General features: G+C 35.3%; 2 protein-coding genes across 2 annotated transcripts in view; one reads left to right on the top strand and one right to left on the bottom strand.

Annotated features, from left to right (window-relative positions):
* Positions 1–670: 670 nt before the first annotated feature.
* On the bottom strand, positions 671–2,247 carry LOC123865009 (KRAB-A domain-containing protein 2-like). The gene has a single exon (XM_045905816.1). The coding sequence runs from the start codon at positions 1,949–1,951 to the stop codon at positions 704–706; it is 1,248 nt and encodes a 415-aa protein (XP_045761772.1). The 5' UTR covers positions 1,952–2,247; the 3' UTR covers positions 671–703.
* Positions 2,248–4,045: 1,798 nt separating this feature from the next.
* The window catches only part of LOC123865304 (peroxidasin-like), a 139,571-nt gene continuing 129,481 nt past the window's right edge, over positions 4,046–14,135 (top strand). The window contains exon 1 of the mRNA XM_045906264.1: positions 4,046–4,306. The gene's annotated coding sequence lies outside the window, so the exon portion shown is untranslated. The remainder of the gene's footprint in view (positions 4,307–14,135) is intronic.

Raw genomic sequence — 14,135 nt, 5'->3', positions numbered from 1 at the left:
TTTTTTTCTATGCTTTTCCCTACACATTGATAATAATGGTGAATATGAATATGGAGATTTCAATAGTTAAAATAATAAAATTATTGAGTACAAGTACCTTGTACGGGTAACTTTAGATTTGCCTTTTCCATAATTAGGTAAGTATGTTATCAATTTATTTCTCGTAATTCAGACATAGAGCGACATCCGTAGCCTGTACCTACAGTGACTAGCAAGCAACTTAAAAAATGCTGCTTAATGCAATGTTTAAAACAAGGACCAAAACCAATAAAGATGCTCCCGCATGTACCTACTCACGTGGTTAGTCGGCGTAGGCCCGACTGCATCCGGGGTACTTTTTCATAAATTACAGGGAAACACGTCGCGAGCGTTGCGCGCTGAGTCCCTAAAATTGACCCAGATGGGTTCGAAAATAGTTGGACTTACGTCGACTAACATAGAAGTACCTACAGTACAGCCGGCAGCTTATATTAAGTATTTATAATCGAAATCACCCATGATAGCTTACACGCTAAAATGATCAATACGAAACCAAGAATAAACTAATTGCGTTAACCTGCGCGGTAGAAACTCCCTTGCGTCCTCTTCGCTCTACCAAAAAGACCTATAAATCGATTATTGCACATTTTTCAAGATGTTTGCATGTTACTGTAAGAAATAAAACACGGTATGACGGTTACATGTTATTAGATTTCTAATTTTATTAAGGGTTAAGTAATAGGGTTAATAGCTTCGGGTTTCTTTCTAATTTATTTTTCCTTTCCTCGCACGGATCGCACGTTGCTTCTAAGTTGCGAACACCCGGTGACGGTTCAACCACATTTATAACACAGCAATCAAAATGGCACTTTCTTTTGCATATTACACAGCTTCTATAATATATTTCATAAATCTTTTTACCGCATTTCAAGCAGCTGCTTTCAAAAGTATTTATGGGTTTCGTTTTAGGTTTTATTGGCTGAACAGGTACAACCATTCTCGGTTCTTCAGTCGTTTTAATGACATTATGATTTGGTATAAAACCAAAGTGGGCATTGAATGGTGAATTAGTGCCATCTGTCAGTTTTCTTGAATTTAATATTTTAAAGTCCACTAAATTATTCAAATGCCATTGTATTTCTTTCAAACCAATAGCCCAATTGCGACTGTTTCGTGTCCTCATCCATGATGTTATAAGTAAAGTAGTTGTTTGTGATGCCCAATCGAGTCTATAAATATTTTTTTTCCGTATTACACTTGGCAAACTTGGAAATACGTCTGTAGATTCCAAAATTTCCATTATAGTTGTGTAAAATGCATCTTTATCGCCAACTATTAAGTTTTCTGGCAATCCAAAATCAAGAAATATTTTCAACAGTTCATAAGCAACTACATAAACGTCTTCTGAGTACGTAGGTCTAATCAGAACATAATTGCTCACCGTGTCAACATAAATTATAATATGGGAGAATCTGTTATCAGGATCGGAATATAATCGTATTATTTTACATAGAACAGAAAATTGGGGAGTATAATTTGAAATCTTTACATTCCAGTGGTATTTAGACTGACACACGTTACAGGTTCTTACAAAAATGGATATAACAATCGGTGAGATGTGATAGATCAATTTTAATTTTGCCGCCATTTCGCTAGAGAGAGCATGGCGTTCAAGCAAATGTATTTCCGCCATGACGTCAAAACATTTTGTTACTGGTAGTACTTCCGTTATAGGATCGCCAGGAATCCTTCTCTTTAAAATAAGTAATTCATCATTATTACTGCTTTTAATGGTATCAAATTTCATATAGTAGGGTTTCTTTTTAGATTTAACAAATAAAATAAATTCTTTCTTACTTTCTTCGTCATAAGGGAAGTATTTGATTTTGCTTCGCTTTTGTAAAATTTCTTCAAAATATTTTATTTTACTTTCTTCGTAATTAAAAGCTTCGTTTTCATGCAAATCAGCCATTTCAGCTTATAATAAAATTGTAAACATCTAACCACCTTTAAACACTAGCTGTTATTGAAATATTAAACTAAAACTCACGGAACAAAAAAAAAAACAGTTGATTATCTACCACTTCATTGGATCTAAGCAAGCAAGTAATATTTCTGAACTACAACCCTAAACTTAATAAACCAATGCTTGAAACTGACTGTTAACTTTGTTATAAACAAATCAACTGTATACAATTACTGGACTGTAATCAACCATTTTCTATACTGCTCAGAGTATGCTTAATAGTGAACTGAATTTTTATTTATTTGTGTTCCGAACATCGATGCATCAATGGTTCCGAGCACTTCCGAGTCCGACCGAAGCGGTAGTCGGGTCTACGTTGCAACTTGCAACCCGAGGGCTGCTGCGTAAAGGTGAAATGACATACTACGTGTGCAAAAGAGATAGAATCAAGTGTCAGCTACAGTTCATAAAACCAAGGTCAACCGAGTATACTGTAGAATGTACTTACACTGTACTTATTATGCTTAAAAAATTACATATTTTAGTAATTTTAATTCTTTCAGGAAACAATTTAATACAATTTATTATTTTCGTTTAGCTGATCTTTTGACATTTTTATTTTGCGATACTGTAGCAGGTAGCTGCTAGCGCCACCTGTTGAGATTCTACAGTACTACAAAGAAAACACGGTAACTTTGTAAGCTCTAGGCCGCTGTGCTAGGTAATCTCGAATTGTCGTGGAATTTTAATTCGGCGGAATTCGGACAGATGTCATTTTAGACATTGGGTGGGTTGTTTTTAGGTAGACATACATAATATACCTACATATTATATGTGTTATTATTACAAATCTATAGGTTGTTTTCACTTTGCAATTTGACGTGGTTTTCCTATGCTCTTCTTACGATTTTAGGTGTATGAAAAACAATGTGGGAAAATCAGGATTGCCACCGGTTTTACTCCAAAAAATAATTACCCTAAAACTAAATCCCTGTCAACATAAAAACCTAGTCTACCTTATACCTACCTATAACGGATTTCTTTAAAAGTGGAAAACCTTAAAAATGCTTACAGTGTGGACGCAATCAACGGTAGTGTCGACATATTTTGTGTCGAATGTCAGTGTCGTCGTGTGGATTTAGCTTAATATTCAAAAAACACGTCATGTCGGCTGTCGCATCTCTAGTCTCTACCTACTCTCCGGCAATATGACGTGAGCCTTAAATGTCGAAGTTCACTCAACGTGACCGTTGTAAGCGAATTAGTTTCGGTGTTGTTTGATAGTTTTCCACTTTTATCGGTGGCCAGGGACCGTGTCCGTTGTGTCACGGTGAAATAACTTCTCTCTTTCATACTTACCTACTTGATCACTAATAACAAACTGCTTGTAAGTTATTTTTTATTTATTTATTTATTTATTCAGATACAGATTAGCCCTTGACTGCAATCTCACCTGGTGGTAAGTGATGATGCAGTTTAAGATGGAAGCGGATTAACCTCGAAGGGGTATGAGTATTTATTAAACCCGTATCCCTTTGGTTCCTACACGGCATCGTTGGAACGCTAAATCGCTTGGCAGCACGGCTTTGCCATTAGGGTGATGACTGGCTTTCGTGTCTGATATACAAAGTTTTTAAAAAGTTGTTCGTTAATTCAATGCCCTGCAACCTTAGTGATCTATTTACATATTATATAGTGATACATATTAATCGCAATCGCCGTATACAGTTCCATGTATTGCAACTTCTAAAAGCCGCGTTGGTTACGCTCTACCATCGAGCTTGATGTATGCAGGTTTTTTAATGGAATCGATTGAACTTCGTATCATATATTAAAAATCAATCCAAAAATCAAATAAAATATAACAAGCATAAATAATATTTTGAGAAAGTTAACTTTGCTCGATTGCTTTCATAAAATGTACCCGTACCATTATATTTCCAATCTTCATTTGAACAATTAAACTGCATGTTGGCTGGTTGTATTCCGATTCGAAAGGAATTTCACTCTGCAGATATTCTAAAAACATATCGCAAGATTCAAGAAGCTCCGATAGAGGGCGACACAGATGTGCTACGCACAGTCGTAGCCGCTCTACGGTTGTAGCTCCACGTAGCGACTACGCTACCTAAATTACGCGGACTTTTTCGCTACGAAACTAAAGAGCAACTTTACTGAAAAACTTCGTGAAAAGTGTTGGTGTTCGAATAAATAAGTGATATTTATATATTTCTTTTGGGAATATTATAAATTTTATGGTTGGTTATAAACATTTCAGTGGAGTTTTAAATTGTGTTAAAAAGTTGTGTACTCGTACCCCATGATCCCGTTAGAAGATTGTTCTTCGGGTATGAAATTGAAGTATGTAAGTCTATTTACCATATTATTTTTAATTAAGTTTTCTGTGTATGCATTTGATGGTAAATTACTTATAGTATAGATGTAGGATGTGCTGCTATAAAAATAATGTATTAAAATTGTTATTTCAGGGACAAATCTTTTACGTGATAACCACTGAATTTATATACTGCTACCCTAAAATTAACCACGTACATTGCCACAATACTTTTGTTATTTATTTAAATTTACAATAAACGAAAACTATAATTAATAGGTATCCGATTTTTAATTATACCTAATTTTATGGGATTAGCTTCATTGTTTTGTATTAGTATTTATGAAATGAATAAATTATACCTTAATTAAATAGTACGTTACTTTATAATTAAAAATGAATATTAATGTATTATTATGTACTACATACTTCTGAATTGTTGTGTTGAAAAATAGTAGGTTCCTGCTTAACGTTATTTTTTTATGAAATAGTAGCTATCAATTAATATTTCTAATTTAATTTTAATTCAATGTGAGTCTGCCTTCGTTTTCTATAAAGATATAGGGATAGATTTTTTTAATATCAAAATTTTTATGGGACTTTAGTCCGACACAATATAATATTACTAACTATCGTACTAACTTCTGCCCACAGCATCTTTCGTTTACTTTAGTCATTTCAATAAATGAGTTTTATTGTTGACAAAACATACTTAGAATCGTTAATAATAAATAAATATGCTTAATTAGTATTATAAGGTGGTAGCGATCACACTAGATTGGTGACTGTTGATGTCACTCAGGAACTTAAGGACTCTTATAAGGCTAATTTTCAAGCAGCTTTCAGCCGTTTTTCATACAAGTGTAAATTAAAAATTTATAACACCCCCGACAAGTGAGTGTTACAGTAACTAGAAAAGAGCTGGTAACTTTCAAACGGCTGAACCGATTTTCTTGGATTATAGCTAAGAACACTCTCGATCAAGCCACCTTTAAAACAAAAAAACTAAATTAAAATCGGTTCATTCGTTTAGGAGCACAGACAGATACATAGATACATAGATATACAGATACACACGTCAAACTTATAACACCCCTCTCTTTGGGGTCGGGGGTTAATAAGACATTGGAATTATTACTGTTCGAATGGGCTGGCGGATTTGACGCAGGGTCAGCCTACGCTGGTGGCTAGCAAACCTCCTGAAGTAATCGGTGAACTGGGTCGATGCCTATGAGAGTAATCCTAGGATTATTATAATGCCCTTTGACCGAATTTCGGCCACGGCAGCCTATCTCCATAGAGATTAGGCAACTACGCAGGAGCTACGAGATAGTGCACAAGTGTGTGCGCACTTTCTATTCCCTCACTCTCCTAGCCCGATGAGACAGGAATCCGACACAACCGGAGAGAAACCACGGGAGAAGCACGGCCGTAAAACACCGTCAGCTTCCTAACTCCAAGCTAGGCAGTAGTTAGTACTGAGAATTTCTTAACACAAAAGCTCAATACTTAACTATTTTTGACCCGACTCGGGAACTGGACCCAGAACCTCGTCATCTGCAGTCTTCTAACCACTTCACCGACGAGATAGTTAAGATAGGATTATTATAGAGTGAGCTTGATTGACTGGAGTGATCCAGCGGGGTGCCGCTCCAGCCGTCTCACAAGACGACATACAAAGCAAGAACTAGCGTAAGCAGCAATAGAGTAGGCGTCCTATTCGGTAGGTCGCGGGTTCGATCCCGGGCTATATAATTTAATAAATATTAAGTAGACCTTTAAAAATCTTGTAATCTGAAGCGATAACAAATACCTAAGTGGTGAAATAAATATTTTTATGACAAGGATTTCTTTAACGAACGATAATACACCGTTGTAATTAACTACGGTAGCAAAGGTTGGATTAGTCCTAAATAAACAATGTAAAGTAAATAGCGTGGAATACAGGAGGCATGTAATTGTATTAACTGGGGGATTAACTTAGTTGGGAGCAACAAGGGTTTTGAGTTTGACTGCTATTTTCTTTCAAAAGTAGTTGTATTGATAAACTATATCTCGTATAATTCGAAGAAATATCTTTTAAAAAAATGTAGCCAAAAATCTTTTTAATGCAACAGCTTTTATTTATTTTAGTTTTGTAACGTTTAATTGAAACAATTAATTGAAAAATATTTTTTAGTATTTTTTTTTATACAAAATATTATTTTTCACGGTAAATTAATAACACAATTTTTAGGCTTCCATACCTCAAAAGGAAAAAAGAAACCCTTATAGGATCACTTTGTTGTCTGTCTGCCTGTCCGGCCGTCTGTCCGTCTGTCATGTCTGTCAAGAAAACCTACTCGTATAAGGTATTTCCCGCTGACCTAGAATTATGAAATTTGGAAGGTAGGTAGGTCTTACAGCACAAATAAAGGAAAAAATCCAAAAACCGTGAATTTGTGGTTACATCACAAAAAAAAAAAATCACAAAAAAATAATTTACTAAATCACATTTAACTTGCAGTGTTTTACATAAAAGTGATAGGTACGTTTATTAGTGTTAGTACGTTATCTTGTACGGAACCCTTCGTGTGTAAGTCCGACTCGCACTTGAGAGGTTTTTTCATTAGGACCAAATATTTTTTGACATCTAAGTATGTATATTAATTTTAAAAAGTGTTCTCTAAAAGATTTTAATAATTAATATTATTACTTCTAGCCGTTTTAAAATTATTTCAATAATTTATACAACAGCTGTCTTCATTTGAAAACTCTCATTGAGTTTAATTTTCTTTTTAATACCAGGTCTAGCCAGAAAGAATTGCTATTTTAATACACATTGCCGAAGGGGATAATAAGGCAAATAAAATGAAACCCAGTAGCAAAGCTTGTTTTCGTCCTAAATACACAATATTAATTAAATAATAGGGTAACACAGCGCAGAGGTATGTAATGTTATCTGTGAGCAAAACTCTGAAGTAACATTATCTAGCTAATAGCGGCTCTTGGCCCACTGCTCGTCCCTGCGAAAAGTAATTTCGTTGATAAGGCCCATATTACTACCATAAAGGAAGAATGTACGTTTTAGTTAAGCAGCGTTTATGAAAAAATACGCTGGTTAGCATAAGGCTGCGCAGAAAAGATTTTGTTAAAGTTTAGGTTTAAAGAGTTTTTTATTTCTCAGAAGAACAATGTTCACTTATATGAGAATAATAAATACAAATATAGAAAAAACATAATTTTTAAAGGTACTAGGGCCCTACGCCAAGATGGCAGGCCCTAGCCAGCCAAATGCTAGTGTCTACAGTCCGACAAGGCTCTTTTGGAGCGTGGCCAAAATCGGAACTAAAGCCGCCATCTTGAGAAGTGCACTTGTTGATAGTTCGCCGTATCGACATAAAGCTAGAACAGCGCCCTCAATCAAGTTCAAAGGAGCCTTGTCGGACTGTAGAAGATCATCACCGGGCACCAAATTGCCTTCTGCCCACCAAACTGCCCACCCCACTCGGTTAAGGAGGCCACGCCTTAAGGCCCCCTTTTGGTCATCACACCATAGGTGCGAGGAGCTAGCAGAGTTCAAATTCAAATTCAAAATATTTTTATTCAATTAGACTTTTACAAGTACTTTTGAATAGTCAAAAGCATCTACCACTGGTTCGGAATGCCTTTCCTACCGAGAAGAACCAGCAAGATATTCAGCGGTTGCTCTTTTCAAAGATTGGATATATAATATTACGCCATGTATAAAAGTAATTGAAATCCGCATTGCTGGAGCGAGCTGCAGGTCAAATCCACGCTCTTTTATCATTTACATAATCTTCGATTGTATAATATGCTTTTCAGGAGCATAGTTTTAATAGATTTTTTAAACTTGTGAAAAGGCAAGTCCGAAATTGATTGCAGAATTTTGTTATAGATTATACCCATTCTAACAAATGACTTTTGGACCTTCGGGGGCCGAGGCGGATTCTCGAACCTCATCCATATACGAGTAACTGTATATTAGCGCGGTGGTACTCAATGAGCAGCGCCTCGACTCACCACCGCTCGCCACGCTGTGACTTTATCCGCCTCGACGCGCTGTGCCTCGACTGGACTCGCTTGGTCTGCGCTGGCCCTTGTGTTCAGGTCGAGCACAATTAGTGAGACATAAATCTCCTCTTAGCTTTTTTTTTCTCTCTCGTCTGGCTTTACAAGGATTAGCCAATGTCAAGTTTGTAGTTATTTGTAACAAGTTAGTTAAACTATACAAGTATGGACCCCGTCTGTGCCGGCGCTCGCCGATATACGCACTGCACCCATTAAGAGCGCTTTCTAGTCAGTTTTAACAAAAAAAAAAACACTCCAAAAAGGCAGAGCACGCCCGCCAGCTAACACCAACACAGACGAAGTCCCTCTTAGCTTTTGATACGTTTTGTCGATGAAAAGCCGCGGACGGCGTTGTATTAGTGATTGTGCTAGCACTTCTGAAATTCTAATTAGTGAAAGTGGATGTGTGATTGATTGTAGTGAGATGTAAGCAATTTCGCACTCGCATGGTTCAATGATCACTTGATTCGATCGTGTCTGTCTCTGTTGACAATAATTCCGAGAATAGAGCACAATTTTGAACGTAATATAACGTTGGTGTCTATTGCCGTCTATAACTTGTGCCTTGCTTGAGAAAGCCTTTTCTAGTGATGATCTTTGATTAATACACTGGTACACGTATCTATATACATATCGAATTTTTTGTCTGCCATCTTTATTTTCAAAACGGGTTCATTGTCGTAATCGGTAATCCAAAAACACATAAACTGTTAAAACAAGTGTAAATGAAAAATTTATAACCCCCCGCCAAGTGAAGGTTACAGTAACTAGAAAAGAGCTGATAATTCTCAAACGGCTGAACCGATTTTCTCGGATTATAGCTAAGAACACTCTCGATCAAGCCACCATTCAAACAAAAAAGACTAAATTTAAATCGGTTCGTTAGTTTAGGAGCTACGATGCCACAGGCAGATACACATATACACAGATACACAGTTACACAGATACACAGATACACAGATACACAGACACACAGATACACACGTGAAAGTTATAACACCCCTCCTTTGGGTCGGGGGTTAAAAAATGTTATCTGAACTTACCTATTTTTTTTCTAGGTAATTAATTTAAAGTATTAAATTAAGGTAATTAAAAGTATTTAATTTTTTGTGAATTTAATAATTATACGGTAAATTACGACAACTTTTTAAGTTTTTCGTAACAATAAGTTTTTTTTTTCTCAAATTTTTAAGATGATGTTTAATTCAATATTTTCTTCGCTTATAGGCTAATACTTTTGAGGCTGTTTTAATCATGATATTTTATTTATAGGTAAGTATCTACTTTAAATATTGGATTTTTATTTAGTTTTTGAAAACGTAGTTAAAAGTTTATTATAGTTGTACCTATGTTTCTCTAAATTCCGCTGAATTTCTATGAATTTTAAATACCTCACTAAAAATAAACTGACCGTTCAAGATACACGAGCCGCGAATGCAGGCTCTGAGGGGTTCTATACAACCTTGACCTATAGAGAAAGCTTTTATATGAGTAAAATGTTTAGAGCAAACTTGATATTAAATTTTTTTGTTACGTCAGTCAAAGCTACTACGAATAAAAGCCGTGGCCGTGCCAAAGACGTCTCTCCTGAAATAGCGCAATATTAAAAAGTTATTTGTATATATTACAACAGTAGTGACCTACTGAACCTCTAGGTACCTAATATAACCTAATTATACCAGACAAACTTTTGCCCGTGACTTCATCCGCGTGTTAATATTTTATAGCCTTGTAATAGGTATATGTACCTATTTATAGTAGGTACCTACTCGGGAATAATGGAGCTAGTCAATGAAATAATTTTCATAATCCGAACATTCGTTCCGGGGTTAGTATTAAATAGACGGGTAATATAATAGTTATTACTAGCCGATGCCCGCGACTTCGTCCGCGTGGATTTAGGTTTTTCGAAATCCCGTGGGAACTCTTTGATTTTCCGGGATAAAAAGTAGCCTATGTGCTAATCCAGGATATTATCTATCTCCATTCTAAATTTCAGCCAAATCCGTTCAGTAGTTTTTGCGTGAAGGAGTAACAAACACACACACACACACACACACACACACACACACACACACACACACACACACACACACACACACACACACACACATACAAACTTTCGCCTTTATAATATTAGTGTGATAACATAAGTATACGTATTTGACATTTTTGTCTGGTCATTTATCTATTTGAAATATTATCAAGTATTTATAAAAAAAATATTATAGGTACATATAACTCTCAGCTTTTATTTTAAAGATTTTTCTTTTTTTTAACCACACATCTCAATCTTAAAATTATATAATAAAATGGCTGAGGGTGGTAAAATATGTTCTTTTTTAAATTGCAAAAAAGCCTTGCATTTGACGACAATGGTGCATAATGAAAAGTCTCTGGAAGATTCATATTCACTCTTGCTGTGAATATATATTTTTTGTCTTCTTTGTGAGAGAAACAATACGATAACTTAAGCTTCTTAATTCACATTCATAATGTGAATTCTAGCATTCTAAGTACTTCCACGGCACACTCCGGAGGTGCTAAAATTCAACAGAAAAAAGTACAGCTTATTCACAGAAATTATACGATCCAATATTGATTAATAGAAGTATTAAAAGTGAGGTAAGTGATGCCTAGATTTATTTGATTCATGTTAATAATAAGACATTTTAGTTTCCATGGAAGAAATTAATATAATTTTCATCTAACTTTTTCGGTTCCACGAATTAAATATTGCTTCAAATATCCATTTCGTGTTGCCAGTTGGAAGTGGGCTACAAAATTGTTCCAGATTGACGATAAGAAAACTTAGGTTCAAGGCACATTTCGGCGGCAAAGCGTAGTTACCCACTTGTAATGATAAAGCTGGTCAAGAATAGACTAAAATCCGAAAAGTCGAAGATTCAAACTCAACCCGTTGCAATATAAAATCTTATCATAAGTTTCACTCACGACACTGCGGCAGGGCCGATTTAAAAGGCAGCTAGATTGGAGCAATCTAGAAGGGCATACGGCAATATTCTTTTGTTTAAGATGGTTAATATTCTTTAAGAAATAAATGTGGGGAATTAAATGGAAGTCTGCATTATTCTCTACGTGCCCACTATGTGTTACGAAGTAGGGTTAAAACACAGAATACTTAATAAGTACGTGGTTGAAGTTCAGTTAACTTTGTAATAATTTTGAAAAAATACATTCGACCCTGCTCTTCTACCTTGAGCCTTACTTCTAAGTTATTGTGGAAATATTTTTCAAGGGGAGAGTCCGATCTTCGGATATAACCAAGACAATTAAATTTAGGTCCTCAACAGAAACCAAGGACAGTTATTGGACTGTAAATTAGATTTAGAAATTAGTCATAAGTAGAAGTTTAAGCTAGAATAATATTACTTACTAACCCATAGGCTATAGTAACAATAAAGCTGCCATTAAATAATGGAGCTTTATGGCAAGAATAAATAAATAAATCGCGTACTAAACGTTTTACAGAACAAAATCGTATCCCAGCCTGTAATCTCGTCTATTATCTCAGAATTTCTTTGCGGTTCAAGTTTTTATCTTTTGACGAATCTCTTAAGCCGCGTTACCTGGGAAACCTTTGTTCTCTACGACAGTTGGAATTTAAGCGTTCTTTTTTCAGGTTGGATAGTCGGTAGTTTAGTTGCCTTACTTGAGAAAAGTGTTTTAATTAGTAACCGAGGAGGAACAGCGCTGGTAGGAAACTGTTTTTTGTACGGGAACTTATCTTTTTACCAAATGAAATCCTCTGAATATGCAACGTGAAGCTTTTCTAAAGAGTGGATACGATATTAGTGGGGTTTTAGTTGAGATTTTCCGATTTCAGTCCAAGTTTTTACCGTCGAGCTTAAAATTGTGGTTTTTTCTTGCGCTTTCGGTAGATGACGTTGGCAGTTTTTTTGTTCTTTGTTGGAGCTGATGATAGTTGATACCTACCTATTTTCTTCTTTAATGCTGGGTTTCTTTTCCACACAGACGTATGCATATTCCGCACAGCTGTCCATTGCATGTAAATTTATACTTCTATAGGAACCTATCAATTTTATAAAAAGTGTGTTTGTTTATCCTTCCTTAACGCCTTAACTAAGCCCTAACTTTTGGCATAGAGATAGTTGAAAGGACCGAGAGTAACATAGGCTACTTTTATCTCCGAAAATCAATGAGATCCCGCAGGATTTTTGAAAACCTAAATCCACGTGAACGAAGTCGCCGGCATTAGCTAGTATACCTACAAGTCTTGAACTCTTGACTCACGTGATGATTTATGCAAAATTGGTTTGAAAAGAGTATGGTGAGAATTTTGTGGTTTAAGATGGGTTTAAGAATCTGATTTGGCACAGCTAATAAGTAATTAATTTTTATTAAAATATTTTATTTTATTTGTTTTATGGAAACACACAGTACAATAATTAAATAACAGGCAATACATAAAACACTCAAAGCAGAACTGTCTCTAATGAAACCTAAATGCGACATTTAAGAGGGCTCTCTCCGTCACTCGTTTCATACAATCGTAGTTCCAATTTCATTTGAATATTAAGCAACCAAAGTCCATGAAATTTTGCAGACATATTCTAGAAACTAATATCTATGTCTGTGGTTTTCCAGATTTCTGTTAAAATATTCGGTTTCAAAGTTACGCGGTCTTAAAAAATTTCATACAAATCTTTGAGTCCCTGTAATTTTAAAACTACATATTTTTAGAAAAATCTAAAACACCACAGACACAGATATTAGTTTCTAGAATATGTCTGCAAAATTTCATGGACTTTGGTTGCTTAGTATTCAAATGAAATTGGAACTACGATTGTATGAAACGAGTGACGGAGAGAGCCCTGTTAACAACTTATGTACAAAACTAACTAATCGGGTATCTAAGCACGCGTAGGTACAAAAACGAAAAAAAAAGAATGATACTCCTAGGTAGGTTACAATAATATGAAAGTAAAAGAGATATTAAGAAGACCTATTTCAAAACTTTTGGTATGTAGGTAGGTAGATATGTTATTTAAAAGAAGGGAAATAAGCTAAACTTACGAAGGGAAGTATTTTAAAAGCAATTATTCAAATATCAGAATTTCGAAGCCAACCTAGATGCGGCTGGTTGTCCATCATGTCATCATTACGCGTGTTTCAAATTACTGGAACAATTAAAGTGCAATCAGCGCGCGCAATAAATCCACGCTGCGGTGGTTGTGGCCATTTTATATTCTATCAGTATATACCTGTACCTTTTACCTAACCTATTTTATAACCAACTTCTAAAACGGCGGAGGTTCGAGGTGAAATTCGACGCGACTTCGTTCGCGTGGATATAGATTATTAAAAATCTCGTTGGAACTCTTTGATTTTCCGGAATAAAAAGTAGACTATGTACTAATCCATGGTATAATCTATCTCCATTCTAAATTTCAGCCAAATCGGTCCAGTAGTTTTTTAAGAGTAACAAACATACACACATACTCGCACATACAAATTTACGCCTTTATAATTTATATTAGTGTGATAGTGTGATATTTAGGCACCAACTTCGAACTTTGTGAAATCTGAATTGATTTTGATATTGTTGTTTTTATTTGAAAACGTCTGTCTGTAGGTACACGCAGCATGCTGAAACTACTTGGTCTGATCCTGTCTGATCATAATCCATATCCATATCCCACCGCTCACGAAAAAGATAAAACCTTTAAAAAATACCTACTTTCTCAAAAAATGAGAAAGTATGTATTTTTTTTAACTGTAGATATATGAAGTGTACCTAGT

This window comes from Maniola jurtina, chromosome 5 (genome assembly GCF_905333055.1).
Source record: "Maniola jurtina chromosome 5, ilManJurt1.1, whole genome shotgun sequence".
NCBI classification, from domain to species: Eukaryota; Metazoa; Arthropoda; class Insecta; order Lepidoptera; family Nymphalidae; genus Maniola; species Maniola jurtina.
This window is presented reverse-complemented; position numbering and strand designations above follow the sequence as displayed.

Coding starts and splice junctions, on each gene's coding strand:
- LOC123865009 (XM_045905816.1), bottom strand. CDS start 1,951: ATGGCTGATTTGCATGAAAACGAAGCTTTTAATTACGAAGAAAGTAAA.